This window comes from Heptranchias perlo, chromosome 44, assembly GCF_035084215.1.
Source record: "Heptranchias perlo isolate sHepPer1 chromosome 44, sHepPer1.hap1, whole genome shotgun sequence".
NCBI lineage: Eukaryota > Metazoa > Chordata > Chondrichthyes > Hexanchiformes > Hexanchidae > Heptranchias > Heptranchias perlo.
In genome coordinates this window covers 6,684,489-6,706,023 of record NC_090368.1, presented here as the reverse complement: position 1 = coordinate 6,706,023, position 21,535 = coordinate 6,684,489, and the positions used below count along the sequence as shown (strand labels likewise).

Genomic DNA, 21,535 nt, shown 5'->3' with positions numbered 1-21,535 from the left:
GTCAGTATTTACAGGGGGTCCCCGGGAGTGTGTCAGTATTTACAGGGGGTCCCCGGGAGTGTGTCATTATTTACAGGGGGTCCCCGGTAGTGTGTCAGTATTTACAGGGGGGTCCCCGGGAGTGTGTCAGTATTTACAGGGGGTCCCCGGGAGTGTGTCAGTATTTACAGGGGGGTCCCCGGGAGTGTGTCAGTATTTACAGGGGGGTCCCGGGAGTGTGTCAGTATTTACAGGGGGGTCCCGGGAGTGTGTCTGTATTTACAGGGGGGGTCTCCGGGAGTGTGTCAGTATTTACAGGGGGGGTCCCCGGGAGTGTGTCAGGATTTACGGGGGGTCTCCGGGAGTGTGTCAGTATTTACAGCGGGGGTCTCCGGGAGTGTGTCAGTATTTACAGCGGGGGTCTCCGGGAGTGTGTCAGCATTTACAGCGGTGGTCTCCGGGAGTGTGTCAGTATTTACAGGGGGTCCCCAGGAGTGTGTCAGTATTTACAGCGGGGGTCTCCGGGAGTGTGTCAGTCTTTACAGAGGGTCTCCGGGAGTGTGTCAGTATTTACAGCGGGCGTCCCCGGGAGTGTGTCAGGATTTACAGGGGGTCTCCGGGAGTGTGTCAGTATTTACAGCGGGGGTCTCCGGGAGTGTGTCAGTATTTACAGCGGGGGTCTCCGGGAGTGTGTCAGTATTTACAGCGGGGGTCTCCGGGAGTGTGTCAGTATTTACAGGGGGTACCCGGGAGTGTGTCAGTATTTACAGGGGGTCCCCGGGAGTGTGTCAGTATTTACAGGGGGTCTCCGGGAGTGTGTCAGTATTTACAGGGGGTCCCCGGGAGTGTGTCAGTATTTACAGGGGGGGTCTCCGGGAGTGTGTCAGTATTTACAGCGGGGGTCCCCGGGAGTGTGTCAGGATTTACGGGGGGTCTCCGGGAGTGTGTCAGTATTTACAGGGGGGGGTCCCCGGGAGTGTGTCAGTATTTACAGGGGGTCCCCGGGAGTGTGTCAGTATTTACAGGGGAGTGTCCCATTATCAGTAAAGTTTCAGAGATGGTTCTCAAACCCATAATTTAAAACCAGACTTGTTAAAGCAATTAAATACTGAATTTCCAAAGCAAGTGAGCCAGCCTGTAACAAACACACACACATGAAACCTCTTCACCATGTTTAACACACCAAGGAAACGATGAGGCCAAAATCAGGAATGAGAGAAAATTTTATTATCAATTAGTGTCAGAGATGCAATTTTTTATTTTAAAAACACACACACACACTCACACTCATGCAATGCATCTAACGTCTCTCTAACGACTGCCCACAGCTTTTAAAAGCCTCTCCGCCCACCCCTCACCAACTCGTCACCCCCTCTGGGATCTCGCCCATTCTGCCTGGACGGCGAGCCTGTTCGACCGCGGGGGGCGTCGCGGCCGAGCTCGAACCCGATCCCCTCACAAACGGGGATTTTCCGGAGGGGGAGCCCTGGATTAATCTCCCCCCCCCCCCCCCTCCCCTTTCCCAAGGTGTCGGGGTGGGGGGTGAGGTGGGCGTCCAGTCCAAACGCAGCACTCACCACCCGACCCCTGCCCCCAGAGCAGGTTAGAGACGGTTCGCGAGCTGCTCCGGCCCACACAGGGGCCGACTGCACTTCCTCGCTCGTCAAAAATCCCTGTGACGCTCAGCGTCGGGCAAACTGAGCCCCGAACCCCCGGAAAAGGCCACATTCTAACCCAAGGCTTCGGGTTAAGTCTGATTACAAGACACACACAAAAAGTGCTGCAAATAAATTAAGTTTTAAAACAACAGGGGGGGACCGTCACCATCCGAGCCCCCTTTTAACCTCTGACTTTGCTTCGAATTCTGATTATCAATTCCTCTCTCTCGCTCCCCCCCCCAATTCCCTCCCATCCAGCACTGACTTCAAAGACAGAACCTGCATTTCTGTCGCGCCTTTCACAACCTCAGGACGTCCCAAAGCGCTTTACAGCCAATTAAGTACTTTTTTTGAAGTGTTGTAATGTGGGAAACGCAGCAGCCAATTTGCGCACAGCAAGATCCCACAAACAGCAATGTGATAATGACCCAGATCATCTGTTTTTTAGTGATGTTGGTCGAGGGATACATAGCACACTGGGGAGAACTCCCCCCTGCTCTTCTCCCAGTCGTGGCCGTGGGATCTTTTACGTCCACCTGAGAGGGGCAGACGGGGGCCCCTCGGTTTAACGTCTCGTCCGAAAGACGGCGCAGCAACTCCCTCGGTACTGGCTCTTGGAGTGTCTGGCCTGGATTATGGGGCTCAAGTCTCTGGAGCAGAGCTCGAAACCAACGACCTTCTGCCTCACCCACTGAGATACGGCTGCATTCCCTCGAGTATTGAGGGGTGATCTAAATCGAGGGGTTTAAGGTGATTAAAGGGTGAGATAGGGTCGATATTTCCCCTGGTGGCAGAACCTTAATATCAGGAGCGAAATCAGGAAGTAATGTAAATCTGGAACTCGCTCCCCCAAGAGGGCGTTGAGGCTGGAGGGGAGAGGCGCAGTTGGAGCTTTCAAGCCTGAGATCGACTTTTTTTTTATTGGGTAGGGGTCTCGAAGGGATATGGAGCAAAGGCGGGTAAAATGGAGTTGAGACCCAGATCAGCCATGATGGCGGAACAGGCCCCGAGGGGCTGAATGGCCTCCTCCGATTCAAACCCAGCTCCGTGAGGCTCATGAGCCCCACTTAGTGGGGAGAGGGAGACAGCTGCTCAATTAACACTGGGAGAAAATTTGCCTGAAAACACCACACTGAAACCCAGAAACTCCCCTCGCTTCAAAAAAATATAATTTTCGTTCTCAGGCGATCATAATCCTTTGCAACACAAAATAGTCCAGTCCAGTCCAGACGGTGGGGCCTCCATCTTCCGAATTGCCTCCAAAACCGCAGTGCAAAAAATGGCTTCCTCGCGCCATCAAGGGTCGGGATAGGGGCTTGACACGTTTATAAAGAGGGGGTTTCTTGCTTTTGGGGTAGAGTCTCACAGAATCCCCCTTTCCGATCCTGTTGTATTGTTCCACATTCTTCCGGCCCTGTTCCAGTGCTTTTCAGAGCTCGTCTGGTCTCTCCGAGCTCAGGGAGCCCGAGTCACGCGTCGGGAGAGGGGGCAGAGGGGGCTTCTTTCCTGGGGGAGGGGGAGCGGGCCTGCAAATGGTGGGGGTAGGTGTCGAAAAGACAAAAAATAATTAGGCTCAGAGGCAGCGGATTACAAAGTTATATTTTAGTGAGGAGAAAGACAGGGAAAGAAAGACATTTATTAATTGCGTTTATCCAGTGCCTTCCACGACCTCAGGATGTCCCAAAGTGTCTGTCAGCCAATTTAATTCTTTGAAGACACCGGAGGAGAACTCCCCCCTGCTCTTCTTCCAATAGCGGCCGTGGGATCTTTTACGTCCACCTGAGAGGGGCAGACGTCTCGTTCGAAAGACGGCACCTCCGACAGTGCGGCACTCCCTCAGTACTGGCACCGGGAGTGTCGGGCCTAGATTGTGGGCTCAAGACTCTGGAGTGGGGGCTCGAACCCACGACCTTCTGGCTCAGAGGCGTGAGAGAGAGAGAGAGAGAGAGAGAGTGCGACCCACCGAGCCAGGGTGTCGGGGGGGCGGCATTTGTCCCAACCAGGAGGGTCTCGCAGAACACAAATCTGACCGCCACAGGCCTCTGTTGTCCAAGGCCAGAAGCAGAGGTTTAGTCCACAAGGTCACTTTTTTGTTAAGGGCGGTGTTCCCGACATTCCCGGACTCCAGTGAGGAATGAGAGGGGGGGGGTCCCACCACCCCAGAGAGAGAGAGAGGGGGGGGGGGGGGGGGGAGGGGGCCCCTCCTTTCCCAATCCTGGGCCTTCTCTCAGGAACAATGGGGCAACCCAAGGAGGTCGGAGGTCACCGAGACCAGGCCAACAAAAGGGCAAGGGGCGTGGGTTCACGGAGGTCACTCCGACCCATGGGGATTGAACATACAGCCTCCCAGACCCGGGGGGGGGGGGGGAGGGGTGGGTGAAGGGGAAGAGAGACCACCTCAGCCGCATTCCCTTCCCCCCACCAAGCACGCATACCCCCCCCTGGCAGTGCGGTAGGGGCACAGGAGGGGAGGATAAAATCAGTCCCTTCCCAATCGCCAACCAGCGATCCCAATTGGGTGATGCCTCCAGGTCCAAATAGCCCACGCAGAAGACCATTACTGCCCCCTCCCCCCCACCCCCGCCATAGCGCTGTACCAGAGTCAGGGGGCGAATATGGGGGGAGGGAATGCTGGGAATAACGAAGGGCGAGTCAGGGAAGGCACTTCGCTCAGACGTAGTAAGGTAGAGTTACGGGGTAGTTAAGAGACACGTGCGCCTTAGGGGAGATGCGGGGGAGGGGGGGGGGGGGAAGAGGAGTGAATCAGACGGTTACCCACCTGGAGGGCTGACTGGAATGTTGGGCCGCGTAGACGGGCACCGATACGTCACCAGGCCTGACCAACCCCGTCCCGGAGAGGGGTCTCGTGCCAGGGTCACACGGCAGGGGCTTCATCGGGGGAGGGGGCTTCCTGGGAACCGGAGGCTGCCAAACAACAACAAACAGGACCGGGGGTGGGCGGAGAAAGAGATTATTGGTCATCGTTATTTAGCACAAGATGTGCAACACGTAGCAGGAGAAAGAGGCTTCAGGGCGTCAAACACCTCGATCTCCCTTCCTCCTGTACAAGCTGCAAGACCCCAAAGCTTGGAGTCGTCTGACCCCCAAAACCCAAGCTGAGGCTCGATGTAAACCCCCCCCTCCCCCACACACACTACACCAAACAGAGCAAGCACCAATCGGCAACGTGGCACCAATCGGCAACACCGCGAGCGCCAATCGGCAACAAGGCGCCAATCGGCAACACCGCGAGCGCCAATTGGCAACAAGGCGCCAATCGGCAACACCGCGAGCGCCAATCGGCAACAAGGCGCCAATCGGCAACACCGCGAGCGCCAATCGGCAACAAGGCGCCAATCGGCAACACCGCGAGCGCCAATCGGCAACAAGGCGCCAATCGGCAACACCGCGAGCGCCAATCGGCAACAAGACACAAATTGGCAACACCGCGAGCGCCAATCAAGCACCAAGAGCGAGCACCGAACGGCAACACTGCAAGCGCCAATCAGCAACAAGGCACCAATTGGAAACACCGCAAGCACCAATCAAGCACCAAGCGCCAATCACCAAGAGTGAGCATCAAACGGTAACACCGCAAGCAACAAATGCCAAGAGTGAGCAACAATCGGCAACACCGCAAGTGCCAATCGGCAACAAGGCACCAATCGGCAACACGGCAACACCGCAAGCGCCAATCGGCAACAAGGCACCAATCGCCAACACCGCAAGTGCCAATCGGCAACAAGGCACCAATCGGTAACACCGCAAGTGCCAATCGGCAACAAGGCACCAATCGGCAACACCGCAAGCGCCAATCAGCAACAAGGCACCAATCGGCACACCGCAAGTGCCAATCGGCAACAAGGCACCAATCGGCAACACGGCAACACCGGAAGTGCCAATCGGCAACAAGGCACCAATCGGCAATACCGCAAGCGCCAATCGGCAACAAGGCACCAATCGGCAATACCGCAAGCGCCAATCGGCAACAAGGCACCAATCGGCAATACCGCAAGCGCCAATCGGCAACAAGGCACCAATCGGCAACACGGCAACACCGCAAGCGCCAATCGGCAACAAGGCACCAATCGGCAACACCGCAAGTGCCAATCGCCAAAAGGCACATTTTGAGTCTAACATTACAATGCAGCATATTCAACTCGATATTCCATGGTTCCTGCAGTACAGGGACCACCGGAGCCTCTCTGACCCCGGTCATCTCCAACCCCATTCCCAACCAGGTCTTTGCCCAGCTCCTATTTGGTGGCGTTAACAGGGAATCTATTCCACATTCAGTGCTCTGAGGCGAGGAGCGACTGAGCGGTCAGTCTAGTTTTACTTGACGTTTGCCACTTTTGTGCCGTTAATCAGACCGCGGGCCACGTTAAATGACCTTCGACCTCCGCGGCTGGGTTCAAATCCTGCCCTGACTGACCTCGGGACGTCCCAACCCAGTCCCCAACAAACACCAGCCCACCACCGAAAACTGGCACTAAACGTCAGAGGGTCGGGGGGATGGAGGGAAATGAAAGAAAGCATCACACTGGGGCAGTAGGGTGTGCCCTTCGGAGTGGGTCTGAGATATGTGGTTAAATCACAGGAGAGGGAGCTTTACTCTGTATCTAACCCTGGACCTGCCCTGGGAGTATTTGATGGGACGGTGTAGAGGGAGCTTTACTCTGTATCTAACCCGTGCGGAGACTCCTCTCGTATTCTGAAGGCCTGGACGTGGAGTTGGACTCTCGGTGGAGGAAGCAACAACCACGGACCCATTTGGGAAACATCTGGACTCTTATTGCAACGAGCTGAGATCTCCGTCCTCATCCACATCCATCTCGCGAGTCCTGCACGTCTTCCATCTTCAACTCTATGCTTCCATTGTCCATGCCGTCCATTAAGGAACTACTGATGGACAGTTGACCCAACGTGGGCCGGTCAGGGTACAGAGAAGATGCTTCAGGTCTCTGTCGGGTTGCCAACTCTGGTTGGAGGCATTCCTGGAGGTTTGATCGCGTGATGTTCTGACCATGCGGTGCCCAATCACGTGATGTCTTACCACAAGCCCACATTCCCCAACTCTGCCCCCCCATTCCCCATCTTCCCAATCATCCCCATCGTTCCCCATCGAGGGCGGTGTGTCCGGGAGTTCGTTCACCGCTCATGCAACGCTGGGGAGAGGAACCTCCGATTCCAGGAGACTCCAGCCCAAACCAGGAGGGTTGGGAACCCCAGCTCGCCACCAACCAATGAACTCAATGTTCTCTGGAATATTAATCCACCAACAGAACCACTCCCCCCACTCCGAAAACGGGTATGTCTAAGGTGTAAATCAAAATTCAGAAAGCATTTACTTAAAATCTGGATAGGGTGAGGAGACAGAATGTTCTAGAGTGTTAGTACATTTTAAATGTCATTATTAATGGGAGTTCCCGTCTGGATTTAATAATTTTCTGGCTCCCGGCCCGGCTACGCCTCCATTTTAAAATTCTCAATCCTCGTGTTCAAATCCCCTCCGTGGCCTCGCCCCCCTCCCTATCTCTGTAACCTCCTCCGGCCCTACAACCCTCCGAGATCTCTGCGCTCCTCCAATTCTGGCCTCTTGCCCATCCCCGATTTCCATCGCTCCACCATTGGCGGCCGTGCCTTCAGCCGCCTAGGCCCTAAGCTCTGGAATTCCCTCCCTAAACCTCTCCGCCTCTCTCTCTCTCCTCCTTAAAACCTACCTCTTTTGACCGAGCTTTTTGGTCACCTGTCCTAATATCTCCCCACGTGGCTCGGAGTCAGATTTCCGTCTGATAATCGCTCCCGTGAACGCAAGTTAGTGTTGTTCTCGACGGCCATTCTGCGCCTGAGGCCTGCTTCAGTTTAAAATCTGCTGATTCGCGAGGCTCGAGCTATAGGATCAATCAAGCACCCGTTTAGAGCTTTCAGCGGGAGGCGAGCAGGTTAGAGTGGAGCGGAGAGAGATGTGCAATTATGGCCGATGGTGTTGAGTCAGAGAGAGCACAGCCTGGGTCCTGCTCTGTTAGTTGATGTCACTTGGCCTCAGTGCCTCTAGAGGTCGTTGGGGGCTGGGGGTGAGAGGGTGGGGGGAGCTCGGGCTGCAAATCAGTCATGGTTTCTGCCCCCTACTCGAAAATGTTGTGCATATGTCGGGTCGAGAGCAAGATTGGGCTTTGACTATAGGGTTGCCAACCCTCCAGGAATGGCCTGGAGTCTCCAGGAATTGAGGATTGATCTTCAGGAGCAACACTCGGGAGAAAAATCATAGAGGGACTATAAATAAAGTGTGTTTTTTTCCCCCATTTTCTTTTAACAGTTTAGTTTATTAGTTATAAAAAATATTGGCAATGGGGATGGGAAAAAGAGGCTGTTTGACTGACAAGTCAAGAATCGTCCAATCGGGTAACGGACAGTCTGCTCGCTTTCCGATTGGTCGCGGGATGGCGGGACTCCGCGAGGACGGCCAATGGCGAGAGAGTGTTGAGGGGGGGGCGGGGAGGTCGTGTGATGACACCTCCTGGAATATGTCCAACCAGAGTTGGCAACCCCACTTGACGACCTCCAACGTCGGAGGACCTGCCGACACACTCTCACCGTGTACAGGCCTGTACACGATGGACAATCAACGGGGTCAGGGTCTCAAGCAGCTGGTTTCTGGACCTTAACCGGGCCTGAATGCACGCCTTCCGAGGAGGTAAGCCAATTGGAGGGTCTCATGCATGCGCCATGGTGTTTGAGATGATTAAAGGATTTGATAGGGTCGATAGAGAGAAACTATTTCCTCTGGTGGGGGGAGTCCAGAACAAGGGGGCAGAACCTTAAAATTAGAGCCAGGGGTGATGTCAGGAGGCACCTCTTCACACAAAGGGGAGTGGGAATCTGGAACTCTCTTCCCCCAAAAAGCTGTTGAGGCTGGGGGTCAATTGGAAATTTCAAGACTGCGATCGGTAGGTTTTTGTCGGGTATTAAGGGTGAGGGAACCAAGGCGGGGAGATAGAGTTAAGATACAGATCAGCCATGATCTAATTGAATGGCGGAACAGACACGAGGTGGCTGAATGGCCTTCTCTTGTTCCTAAGTTCCTAGCAGGCTCGAGGGGCTGAACGGCCTCCTCCTGTCCCTACGTCCACCAGGAGCTGGGATTGAGATTGGGGCCCTCTGACACGTCCACCCCACCAGCCTGGGCCTGGGCCCGGGCTCTCGAACCCAAGGCCCCAAGCTGACATGGCTCAGCTGGCTTAAAAGTTGTCCAAAAAAACGAGTAAGGTTACAGAGCAACACCACCGTGTTACCTGGCTGCTCTGTAGGGTCGGATCTGCAGGCAGTGGTTTCGAGGGAGGAGGAGGCCTCACTGGCACCTGTCGATTGGGCTGCATGGACACAAGGAAAAGGATTAAGAAACACGGAAGCCGTACAGCGAGACTATCTCAAACAGAGACCCGCCAACCACGCCCCTGACGAATTCCCAACACTGGCACGGAGATGACTTGGGAATTCTCCCCCCTCCCAACGGTTGGACACATGCTAGAGTCTCCCCACTTCCGTCTCAGATGTGTGCGTTGAGTTTGCTGATCTCAGCCAGGGTGTTGAGGGGTTTGCGGTGGTGGAGCGGGAACGAGGGCCGGGGTAGACAAAATAGCCCTGTGCCCCGTGTCCTGCACGAGACTTTAGACTTCAGGAGAGAAGCAGCAAGACGACTAAATGGGCCTGTACCCATCAGTGATGGGACAAGGAGGAGGTCCATGGAGCCAATACCTCAGGAAGGATATATCGGCCTTGGAGGGGGTGCGCCAGAATGATCCCGGGGCTAAAAGGGTTAATTTACGAGGACAGGTTGCACAGACTAGGCTTGTATTCCCTCGAGTTTAGAAGATTAAGGGGTGATCTAATCGAGGTGTTTAAGATGATTAAAGGGACTCGATAAGGAAGAGAGAATCTGTAATCTCGTGGGGGGAAATCCAGATCAAGGGGGGGCACAATCTTAAAATTGGAACTGGGCCATTTAGGAGTGAAATCAGGAAACACTTCTTCACACAAAGGAAATCTGGAATTCTCTCCCCAAAATGCTGAGATTTTTGATGGGTCAGGGTATCAAAGGCAGGCAAATGGAGTCGAGCTACAGGTCAGCCGTGATCTAACTGAATGGCGGGAACAGGCAGGAGGGGCCGAATGGCCGCCTCCCGTCCGCGGTGGGGACGGGAGGCACTTCCAAGGCGGAATCCCACCCGCAACACACGCGCAAGCTCCACGAGACGGTCAGGAAAGCAGGTAGCGAAATGAGGCGACAGGGCAGCGTCAACCCAAGTATTTTCAAGATGGCGGCCGGGGTGGGGGACATTAAGAAGAGGCGAGAGACAGCTCACGTGCATGAAAGTGCCCTTCATCCTCGGAACAATTCTCCAAGATAAAAATACATCAGCTGCTGTATTTTAAATTGAAGACGGTCTCACGTCAAAATCGACAAGCAGAGTACACAACGAGGGAAGGGGAGTGTGCGTTCATCTCGGGTCTCCTCACGGGTGGGACACTCGAGATTTCGCTGTTCCCCGTCCCCGAACGCACGCCATTAAGGTAGATGCTAGGTCACGGCCACTTCCCCCCCCTCTCCCAACCCCGCGATTTCTCCCACAATGCACAGCGGTTACCTGGCACACTTTCACCATGGGGTCTGGTGGTAGAGGCTTTGATGGCGGAATAGGCCTGGATGACGCCTGAGGGACAGGCTGCATGGAGGACAAAAAAAAAGCAAAAACAGGGAAACAGAGAGAAAAGGCCATCACAGAGCACTGGTTAGTGAAGCTTCGGCAAGGTTATAAAGTTTCTCATTAAGCAATGGTGTATGACACATTGGTTACCATAACAGCAAGCAGATGGCATGCAATCACGTGCAAGTTAATGGAGGACGTGTCAGTTCAACTCTAACGCAAAGATTTACCAACCAAATCAAAATGCTGCCTTCAGTATTTCTCCTGAGGACATCCATCAACTGGCTCGTGATCGGCCAGTACAAATAGGTTGTCCAATGGCCCAATATTTCAACGTATGGTTTACTGGTGTACTGAACGAGGAGGCTGCCAGTAACTTCAGAGCGTCAGCTTGGCTCGTTTGGTCTGGCCTGGGCCTCTGAGTCAGAAGGTCGCGGGTTCGAGCCCCCACTCCAGAGACTTGATCCTATAATCCAGGCCGACACTCCCCAGAGGCATTACTGAGGGAGTGCTGCACTGTCTGCCCCTCTCAGGTAGATGTAAAAGATCCCATGCCCACTACTGGAAGAAGGACAGGGGACCTCTCCCCAGTGTCCTGGGCCGATATTCCTCCATCATCTCATTTTCCGTTTTTGGGATCTTGCTGTGCGTAAGTTGACTGCTGCATTAACCTACATACCAACAGTGACTGCACATCACTGTATATGGGATGTGATGACATTTAATCTCCTCCCACAGCCCATGTCCACTCTCCCCTATCACAGACTCTCCCCACCCATTTAATCTCCCCCCACAGCCCATGTCCACTCTCCCCTATCACGGACTCTCCCCACCCATTTAATCTCCTCCCACAGCCCATGTACACTCTCCCCTATCATGGACTCTCCCCACCCATTTAATCCCCTCCCACAGCCCATGTACACTCTCCCCTATCATGGACTCTCCCCACCCATTTAATCTCCTGAGGTAAATACTCTGATCCCCAGAGATAATTGGGAATTCTCCACAGTATCTCCACCAACCTCCATTTTCCAATCCCAACCATTTGTTTCCCACCGATGACATTCCCTTGGTCCTATGGACAGGGAGCGCTTTGGTGTTCCATGTGACGTGTTTTCATAGAATCACAGCACAGAAGGAGGCCATTCGGCCCATCGTGCCTGTGCCGGCTCTTTGAAAGAGCTCTCCAATTCGCCCCACTCTCCCCTGCTCTTTCCCCCCCCCGATAGCCCTGCAAATTTTTCCTTTTAAATGTGTACATCCAGTGCCCTTTTGAAAGTTTTCCAGATGTAATTATATCCTGGAGAAATGGAAGGCTTCCCATTTCAGGCCCATCCCAAATGCAAAAAGTAGAGCTCCCTCTACTCTGCCCAAACCATGTTCCACGGCCCCTACTCCCCAGTGGACCAGCATGACATTTCTGGGCCCCATTTGGGCCCCCAAGCCTACTCGGGATTGGATTGAGACTCTCCAAACTTGGAGCTCGTAGGCCAACAAAGAGGGTCCTTTCCTCCAGTCACTCCAGGCCGGATTTGAATCTAATGTTCCACTCGGTTCTCTCCCTGCTAAGCTTACCAAACATGTGGGCATTTATTGCCCATCCCCCTAGTTGCCCCCTCGAGAAGGTGGTGGTGAGCCGCCTTCTTGAGCCGCTGCAGGCCCGGGTGGTGGTGAAGGTTCTCCCACAGGGCTGTGAGGGAGGGAGCTCCGGCATTTGGAGCGAGCGAACATGAAGGAACGGCCGACAAGTGTCCAAGTCGGGATGGTATATGCGTGTGTGCGACTCTGAGGCAGTGGTCTTCCCATGCGCCTGCTGCCCTTGTCCTTCTGGGTGTTGGAAGTGACGATGAGCAACATCCAAATGGGGTCTCTGATAACAATAATTAAAGCGCTCGGTTGAGACAATGTGGGACAACACCCAATTACCTTGACCGACTGAGCTGGCCTCATCTCTGTCTGCTGTAACCACTCCGGAGGTTTATGACGCAGTCGGCCACCAGGAGGCTCCTGAGTTCCGTTTTCCATCCTGGAATCCCTGGAACATTAAGCGGGAGAGGGAAGGGGGCAAAGGTCAAAGCCATCGCAACCACCTCACGAAAATACTCGCAAACGGTTGACTCACCGTCCAAACACCGCAGATCAAAATACTTCGATGTCCCCCCAACCCCGTCTCCCATTTTGAGAGAAAGTCGGCCATTCACCACCAGGGGGCAGCAGCGTTGCTCCTCCTCCCTGCAGTGCAGGTGGGAAAATATTGGGCCGATTTTAAACCGCCTTCCCCTCTGACCCGCGCCCGAAAGCCGGGCGGGCTCCTCCTTCGACGACGCAGAGCCGGGGGGAGGGGGGGTCGGACGACGTCGCCCCGCTTTCGAGTTTAGAAACTTCCGGAAGGCCCGCTCGGCAACTGAACTTTGCAGCTCCGAGAAAGCACGGAGAGGGTGCAGAGGAGAATGGTACCAGGAACGAGGGATTTCAGTTTGCGGGGCCATGCGGAAAGAGCAGGGCGGGGGGAGTGGGACTCATTGGAGAGCTCTTTCAAAGAGCCAGCACAGGCACGAAGGGCCGAATGCCCTGCCCCAGCGCTGTTTGATTCCATGACTATATTGAAAATAAAGTTCTGAATTGGCAAATCCTCATTTCTTTCTTCCTTCCGACACCTGCAGTTAATGACGAATCAGTCGTGGCAAAATATTAAATTTCAATTCCTTGCTTCTTGCCAGCTTTCCCTCTATTGCTTCCCAGCGGAAAGCTGCGTCCCCCGAGCCAGAACTGTCCTATTAAACACAATTGTTTATTTTGTGAATTTGCTTCTCAAATTTCATCCAGAAACACGCACTCCCAGGGCAGGTACAGCACGGGTTAGATACAGAGTAAAGCTCCCTCTACACTGTCCCATCAAACACTCCCAGGGCAGGTACAGGGTTAGATACAGAGTAAAGCTCCCTCTACACTGTCCCGTCAAACACTCCCAGGGCAGGTACAGGGTTAGATACAGAGTAAAGCTCCCTCTACACTGTCCCATCAAACACTCCCAGGGCAGGTACAGGGTTAGATACAGAGTAAAGCTCCCTCTACACTGTCCCATCAAACACTCGCAGGGCAGGTACAGCACGGGTTAGATACAGAGTAAAGCTCCCTCTACACTGTCCCATCAAACACTCCCAGGGCAGGTACAGCACGGGTTAGATACAGAGTAAAGCTCCCTCTACACTGTCCCATCAAACACTCCCAGGGCAGGTACAGGGTTAGATACAGAGTAAAGCTCCCTCTACACTGTCCCATCAAACACTCCCAGGGCAGGTACAGGGTTAGATACAGAGTAAAGCTCCCTCTACACTGTCCCATCAAACACTCCCAGGGCAGGTACAGGGTTAGATACAGAGTAAAGCTCCCTCTACACTGTCCCATCAAACACTCCCAGGGCAGGTACAGGGTTAGATACAGAGTAAAGCTCCCTCTACATGTGCCCTTGGACAAGGTTCCATTCATAACCCTCCACGAGCAGGCCCCATGACCCAACAGCCCCCACTATTCTCTGTCCTTGTCAATAGGGTAGTATCAGTCCCCCATCAAACACATCCCAATAGCAGGAGATGTCAATCATCGACTCGTCATAGTGTGGGAGGTGTAGAACAAACAAAACCCGTCCACCAGCGCTCAATCCCTCCACGTGCTCTGCCCAACATTTCGACCCGGTCATTCCAAATGGCACACCAACATGGACGCCCTCAGCTGGCCTTTGAACCTGGGGTCAAAGGTGAATCTGTTGGGTCACAACCTCTTTGGACGTGGTTTTAGCTTCCTGGCTTTGCGATTCCAGCTGCAACCAGATAAAATAGGATCTGGCCCAATTTGGGGAGGGGGAAAAACCTTCATCGCACCGTGATGAGGACTTTCCTGCTCCATAGCTTGTCATTAACGAGTGACCTCCTGTTGAGAGCACTTCCCGAATATACTTGAATGGCCAACCAAAGGCCCAGGGAGGAAGCATCTGCTGTGGGCAGGAACTGCCTTCGCAAGTACCTCCAACAGAGCAACGGGGACAGGAAAGACCTTACTGACTCAATAAAACCATGCAAAGCATCAAGCAACGGCCTCACTGCTGCAGCCCGGCTAACTGCCGTTACTAGTCGACAGAAGGCAGATTCGCAGGAAGCAACCATCAAACCAAGCTCAAGTCCCTTGGCAAAAGAAGCAGAGCGGGGAAGAAGAGGGGGGACATTTTTTTTTTTAAAAACGCAGCGAGTTGTTCTGATCTGGAATGCGCTGCCTGAAAGGGCGGTGGAAGCAGATTCAATAGTAACTTTCAAAAGGGAATTGGATAAATACTTGAAGGGGAAAAATTTGCAGGGCTTTGGGGGAAAGAGTACGGGGGGGGAGTGGGACTAATTGGATAGCCCTTTCAAAGAGCCAGCACAGGCACAATGGGCCGAATGGCCTTCCTCTGTGCTGTAAGATTCTATGACTAAGTGTTCAGGGACAATGAGGCCTCCTCGTTCACGGAAGGTCTTTCACTCCGGCAGTATCTTCTCAAGATTCACTTCGGGCTTCAGCAAATATCACTCACAAGGTGAGAACACAATTTGGACAGAGGACATCAGAAGCATTGACCAGAGGGGTGGAGAGGTTTCTTTGCGGCAGTAGCTCATTGAAGGCACCACCCCAAAAAAAAACCTTATCCTTACTCCTCGGCTTGTATTCCCGAGTTAGGAACAGAGGAAAGAACATAACTGGAGGAGGCCATTCAGCCCCTCAAACCTGTGCCACCATTCAATTAGATCATGCCTGAACTCCATCTACCCGCCTTGGTTCCATAAACCCTTAGTACCCAGAAAAATCTATCCATCTCCCTTTTGCAATTCTCAATTAACCCCCCAGCCTCAAGAGCTTTTATCAGGGAGGAGGGGAAAGAGTTCCAGATTTCTACTCGTGGTTTTTAAAGGGATTCGATAGGGTGGAGAGAGAGATCAAGAATGAAGAGGCCACAATCTTCATTTTAGAGCCAGGCCGTTCAGGAGTGAAATCAGGAAGTCATTTTTTCCCCACACAAAGGGGGAGTGGAAATCTGGAACTCTCTTCCCCCCACCCCCCCAACAAGACTGTGGACGCTGGGAGTCAACTGAAGCTCTCAAGACTGAGATGGATAGATTTTTGTTGGGTAAGGGTAGCGAGAGGTATGGAACTAAGGTGGGAAAAATGGAGTCGAGATACAGATCAGGCATGATCTGATTGAATGGCGGAACAGGCTCGAGGGGCTGAATGGCCTCCTCCTGTTCCTAACGTTCCTTCTACCAAATAAAGTCGCAACGGGGAGGGTTAGGACCACATCACTCTACTGTTGCCGGAGGATCTGTGCTTCCATACGTACGAGGGGATAGGCAGTGGCCACCCCGCGACTGGGCCCTGTTGCACAGGCTCTGAAAGATAGCCTACAGAAGTAGGCCAACATGCAGATCGCCAGGCCTCAAAGCGAAGAGGAGGAGGAGAGCTGGAGAAAGGGAGAGACAGACCTCTGGAAAGGAAACCCCGAAGATGATAAAATCACACCCCCCCCCCAAACCTCGAGGGATCAGCCATGCCGGGTCCCCGTCACCAGATTCTTGACGTCAAAACACTTTGGGTGGCTGAGATACGCCCAAGTTTGATCTCTCAGAAGAGCGTCCAAATAATCGCGACAGGTTCTCGCTGGCATGCCTCATCCCTGCCCCCACCGCCCCCCCCCCAAAAATCAGGAACTGAATCAGGATTTGAATTTCACAGCAAGTTACCCGCATCGTTCAAGAACTGCCACCCGCAGAGAAGGCACCTCCATTTTGAAGGTTGCGGGCGGTCATTCCCTTCCTCCCTCGGCCGATAACCAAAGCGTTTTTTGCTCCCCTCGAGCTCGGCCGTCCTACTGGAGTCGCATCTGTAGAGTTCGGGCTTGTCCCCCAAAGGCCTCGGTCACCGCTCGCCTTCTCGGATAGCAAAGGGGACCGAGGTGGGTGCGACAGAGCGACATAGGCCCCAAGGGCCAACGTCAAGCAACACTGAGATGGTTAAAAGAAGAGCTGGGAGACCCAGTATGACTATTTCCCTGTGGATCTGGAGACGAGTTGGTCAGCCCTCCCGGAGTGACGCCCCCTCAAAATTCAAAGCGTGCGACCATGGTCCTTTGCCCAATCTTTTCCCCCCCCCACCTCCTCTCCTGAAGGCGGTGGAGGGGGTACAGGGGAACCTTTACCTCATAGTCCATCCCTCACGTGCAAAATCCTTCAGGGTTCGCTTCAGCGGGCAAATTGACCGGGGTGGGGGGGCATCGTGCCCCCTTATCCTGCGCTCGCTCGAGGAGTCGCTGGACGGCGATTAAGAGGGGACGACCCTGGCCGATTCCATCCACCCACCGCCATCCCCCTTATCCCACAAGGGAATGGACAACAGAAATATCCCCTTGATGAATTGAGGCAGGAGGAGGTCAATCTCGGGTGGGATAATGGACGGAGAGCTCTCCGGTAAGTTACAACCCTTTGCAGCTTCTTTTTGCCTTATTTTGTGGGCCAATTCTGAGCTCATCAAGGTTCGAGAGGGGAGACAAATCTTCTCTCTCATGTATTTTCCTCTCCAGGTATAGCACAATAAGCTACAAAGCAATTGCGACCACACCTGGGCCCCTCGCCCTTATTTTATAGACCGTACAGCACAGAAACAGGCCATTCGGCCCAACTGGTCCATGCTGGTGTTTATGCTCCACACGAGCCTCTTCCCTCCCTACTTCGTCTCACCCTATCAGCATATCCTTCTATTCCTTTCTCCCTCATGTGTTTATCCAGCTTCCCCTTACGGCCTCCTCAAACATCTCACTCCACCAATCTGTGCTTCAGTGGGTATCGCTCTCATCTCCCAGGCAGAAGGTCGTGGGTTCGAGCCCCCACTCCAGAGACTCGAGCCCACAATCCAGGCCCGACGCTCCCGGCGCCAGTACTGAGGGAGTGCCGCGCTGTCGGAGGTGCCGTCTTTCAGGATGAGATGTTAAACCGAGGGCCCCGTCTGCCCCTCTCAGGTGGACGTAAAAGATCCCACGGCCACTATTGGAAGAAGAGCAGGGGGGAGTTCTCCCCGGTGTCCTGGGGCCGATATTTATCCCTCGACCAACATCACTAAAGAAAAGATTATCTGGTCATCATCACATTGCTGTTTGTGGGATCTTGCTGTGCACTGCCTACATTACAACCGTGACCACACCAGAGACAACTCCCCTGCTCTTCTGCTAATAGTGGCCGTGGGATCTTTCACATCCACCCGAGAGGGCAGGCGGGGCCCTCGGTTTAACGCCCCATCCGAAAGACGGCACCTCCGACAGTGCAGCACTCCCTCAGTACTGGCACCGCGCGCGTCGGCCTAGATTGAGAGCTCGAGTCTCCGGAGCGGGGGTGGGGGGTCTCGAACCCACGACCTCCTGACTCCGAGGCTGAGCCCACTGACACTCAGCATCGATAAGGGAGGGGAGGAGACCAATATCACGTCAGTCCGGGGCTGGAATCCAAAGCAGGGGTGTGCGAGACGCCCTCCGCCCAGCCCGAGGGGGCATAACGGGAGGGAGGGAGGGGCGGGAGATCTTTACCTGAACGAAGGCCCGTAACAAACCCGGCTGAGGAGAATCATTGCCAGCTGAAACTTGCTGTGAGACCCAAGCCTTCTCCAAAGAGGGAGGAAGAGTCCAAGCTAGAGGGAGTAAACAATTTACCATTCCACGTCCGCTGTAACCTGCTCCTGCAGGAAACCAAGTCGATACTCGCCCGTCGCACTGCATGGAAGGCAAAAAAAAAGAAAGAGAATTGCCAGCTTCTACATGTTTTTTGGGGGAGGTGTGTGCGCGTGGGAAGCGATAGATACTTCAGAGAGTCGGGGCTTTGATCTGCCTCCTAAGAGGGGTCTTGAACGAAAGGCTCTCTTGCAACCCCCATCACTCGTTGACGTACTGGGACTGCAGCGAAAGGTCGCATAAACACTCAACCCCCGCCCAACAACAAAAAAAAAAAATGGACGCTTACCGAGGCGCCCAAATAACTCGCTTGGCTAAAAAGTACAGGAGACGCTTGCTCGCCCAAGTTACGAATTAGGAACTGCCTCCAACGCACCCTTCACCCCCGTGACACGGTCAGCGCCAGCGGCTTTCGGTGCAATGGGGACCGGTTTACCCAGCGTCCGTAGCAGCAGAGAAACCGCTCCATCTCCGGGGCGGAGATCCTCACGGGTCCGTGGCAGGGGATGGAGCGGTTTCTCGGCCGCTGTGGACGCTGGGTAAAAAACGCCCCATTGCCGGGAAAGGTCTTACAGTGCACACAACGACCATTTCAGAAAGAAGGACTCCCGCAAAAACTGGCCGGTGACAGTCCCGAAAGCGGCTGTAATTTACAAATTTCGACTGGATCAGCAAAGGCTAAGAGGAGATTTAATGGAGTTTTTGTTCTCATTGCAAAGGGTTTCGATAGTACAAATAGGGAAAACTCTACTCTCTCTGGGAGGGGAGTCAGCGACGAGGGGAGTCATTAATCAGACACAGAGTGTAAGGACAGGGGTTCGGAGGGATTTCTTTACACAGAGAGTTGTTGGAGCCTGAGCTGCTTTCCCACAGGGAATGGTTGAGGCAGAGACCACGGCATCTTAAGGGATAAATATTTGAAGCAGAGGAAGATACAGGGCAATGAGGAGAGAGTGGGGCAGTGGGATTAGTTTGGGGATTGATACAGGGCTATGGGGAGAGAGTGGGGCAGTGGGATTAGTTTGGGATTGATACAGGGCTATGGGGAGAGAGTGGGGCAGTGGGATTAGTTTGGGGATTGATACAGGGCAATGGGGAGAGAGTGGGGCAGTGGGATTAGTTTGGGATTGATACAGGGCTATGGGGAGAGAGTGGGGCAGTGGGATTAGTTTGGGGATTGATACAGGGCAATGGGGAGAGAGCGGGGCAGTGAGATTAGTTTGGGATTGATACAGGACTATGGGGAGAGAGTGGGGCAGTGGGATTAGTTTGGGGATTGATACAGGGCTATGAGGAGAGAGCGGAGCAGGGGGATTAGTTTGGGATTGCTCTAGCAACGAGCCGGCATAGACACGATGGGCCGAATGGCCTCCTTCCGTGTCATAAATATCTATGGGGCGACTGTAAAGAGGGAAGCAGGGTCAATGATGCACTTCCAGGGCGAGCTCCCCCCGCCTTGGACCGAGTCTACATTCTGGAGTTGTGGTTTCGATGTATTTGCTTAATCTGATCAGCAGGGCGGTGACTGACACCTGATATTACCTCCCATCCCCCAAAAAATTAACTGTGAGCAATGTTCAATACTTTAGAACGGGTCAGTCCCACACAGTGAGGGACACTGTCGAGACCAGCACTGACCAAGCAACAGCTCGCGAGGTCCTTCCATGTCTCAGTGGATACAGTCACACTAAACTGAGCCACACTGACAACACGGGTTAGTTACAGAGTAAAGCTCCCTCTACACTGTCCCATCAAACACTCCCAGGGTTAGATACAGAGTAAAGCTCCCTCTACACTGTCCCATCAAACACTCCCAGGGCAGGTACAGCACGGGTTAGATACAGAGTAAAGCTCCCTCTACACTGTCCCATCAAACACTCCCAGGGTTAGATACAGAGTAAAGCTCCCTCTACACTGTCCCATCAAACACTCCCAGGGCAGGTACAGCACGGGTTAGATACAGAGTAAAGCTCCCTCTACACTGTCCCATCAAACACTCCCAGGGCAGGTACAGGGTTAGATACAGAGTAAAGCTCCCTCTACACTGTCCCATCAAACACTCCCAGGGCAGGTACAGGGTTAGATACAGAGTAAAGCTCCCTCTACACTGTCCCATCAAACACTCCCAGGGCAGGTACAGGGTTAGATACAGAGTAAAGCTCCCTCTACACTGTCCCATCAAACACTCCCAGGGCAGGTACATCACGGGTTAGATACAGAACCCAGCCATTCTTGGCCTCCAGTTTTAGTGCTGGATTAGGAGCAGTTTTGTGTTGTGTTCTTGGGAACGGCAGGTTTGGCTCAGGAACGCAGGGATTGGCTTGGGAACGCCTCTAACCCATTTTGAGTAGAAATCCTTCCAACCAGCAGGCCGAGGAAGCTCCATCCCAATCATGGTTTTCTGAATTTGCTCCTCGGCCCAAGACGTCAAAGAGCCAACGTAGCAACACAGCGAGCCAATCGACAGCATGGCACGGCCGAGGAGATATCAAATCCCTCGTCCTTCCCACTTGGCGAGTCCCTTCGAGGCGACCCGATCGAAGGGAGTTACTTCAGGCAAATTGGTCGCCATGGTGAGGGCTTCAAATCACAGGGCGGGGGGCACAATTTAAAAACGAGGCAGTTGGGAGTGAGAGGGGGGAGAGGCACAGGAAGGCCCCTTCACCCATCAGGGGGGATCTGAGTTGTGGATATGGTCCCAGGAAAGGACATTAAAGTGACCAATGCAAACAGGTACCTAGATACATTTCGGTGGGGTCGAGGGGAATTGAAGAGGGATGGGGCTTGATGGACCATTTCTGAAAACACTTGCGCTCCCAGAGACCAGCGGGCCTCTGGAACAGGCTGTCATGATGGACGATGATTGGCCGAATTCCTTCGAGCGAGAGCTGGGACTGTTTCTGGCCAGGGCGGAGATCCCCTCGTACGAAAGGTAGGTAGCACATAGCATCATCAGGGCCAGAGTCATCTCCTGGACTGGTTTCGATCGCCTAAGGGGAGGGGGGGGGGGGGGGGGGTGAGGGGGAAGAGAATGGGAGAGAAATTTCCCAGACTTTCCCCTCCCCCCCGCCAAAATGGCTTGGGGTTTTGGTCTGGTTTCTTGACCTCCCAGGAGATCATGTGATTTCGGGACAGTGATGGAGAAGGTTGTGTGGGGCAGGCTGGACGGACCAGAGGATGTTTCCCTCTCCGTAAGTATGGAATTCCCTGGCCGGCCACGGAGGTCCATGCTGCTTGCTCCCTTACCTGTACCTCTGTGGGTTTCCTTTGCTCAGTTTTTGGAGCTCAGAACGAACCAGCTCCCTCTTAAAGTAACATAGGAACAGCGTGGCGATGAGGACCAGCAGAAAAGTCACCAATAAGGCTGCCAGCAGGGCACTGTTAGCTGCACAGGGGGCAAAAAGGGAGAGTCAGGGGCATCCTGATCCGAACAATCCCAACAGAACTTA

General features: G+C 53.8%; 1 protein-coding gene across 1 annotated transcript; it reads right to left on the bottom strand.

The window, feature by feature from the left end:
* Window positions 1–1,184: 1,184 nt before the first annotated feature.
* Window positions 1,185–21,467, bottom strand: LOC137306708 (disintegrin and metalloproteinase domain-containing protein 15-like). Its single transcript, XM_067976068.1, has 7 exons — window positions 21,333–21,467; window positions 18,069–18,128; window positions 12,272–12,380; window positions 10,286–10,363; window positions 8,933–9,010; window positions 4,417–4,562; window positions 1,185–3,163 (listed from the first exon to the last, which is right to left on the bottom strand). Exons 3-7 carry the CDS (start codon window positions 12,368–12,370, stop codon window positions 3,067–3,069), a joined length of 498 nt encoding a protein of 165 aa, XP_067832169.1. The 5' UTR covers window positions 12,371–12,380; window positions 18,069–18,128; window positions 21,333–21,467; the 3' UTR covers window positions 1,185–3,066.
* Between the last annotated feature and the right edge of the window lie 68 nt (window positions 21,468–21,535).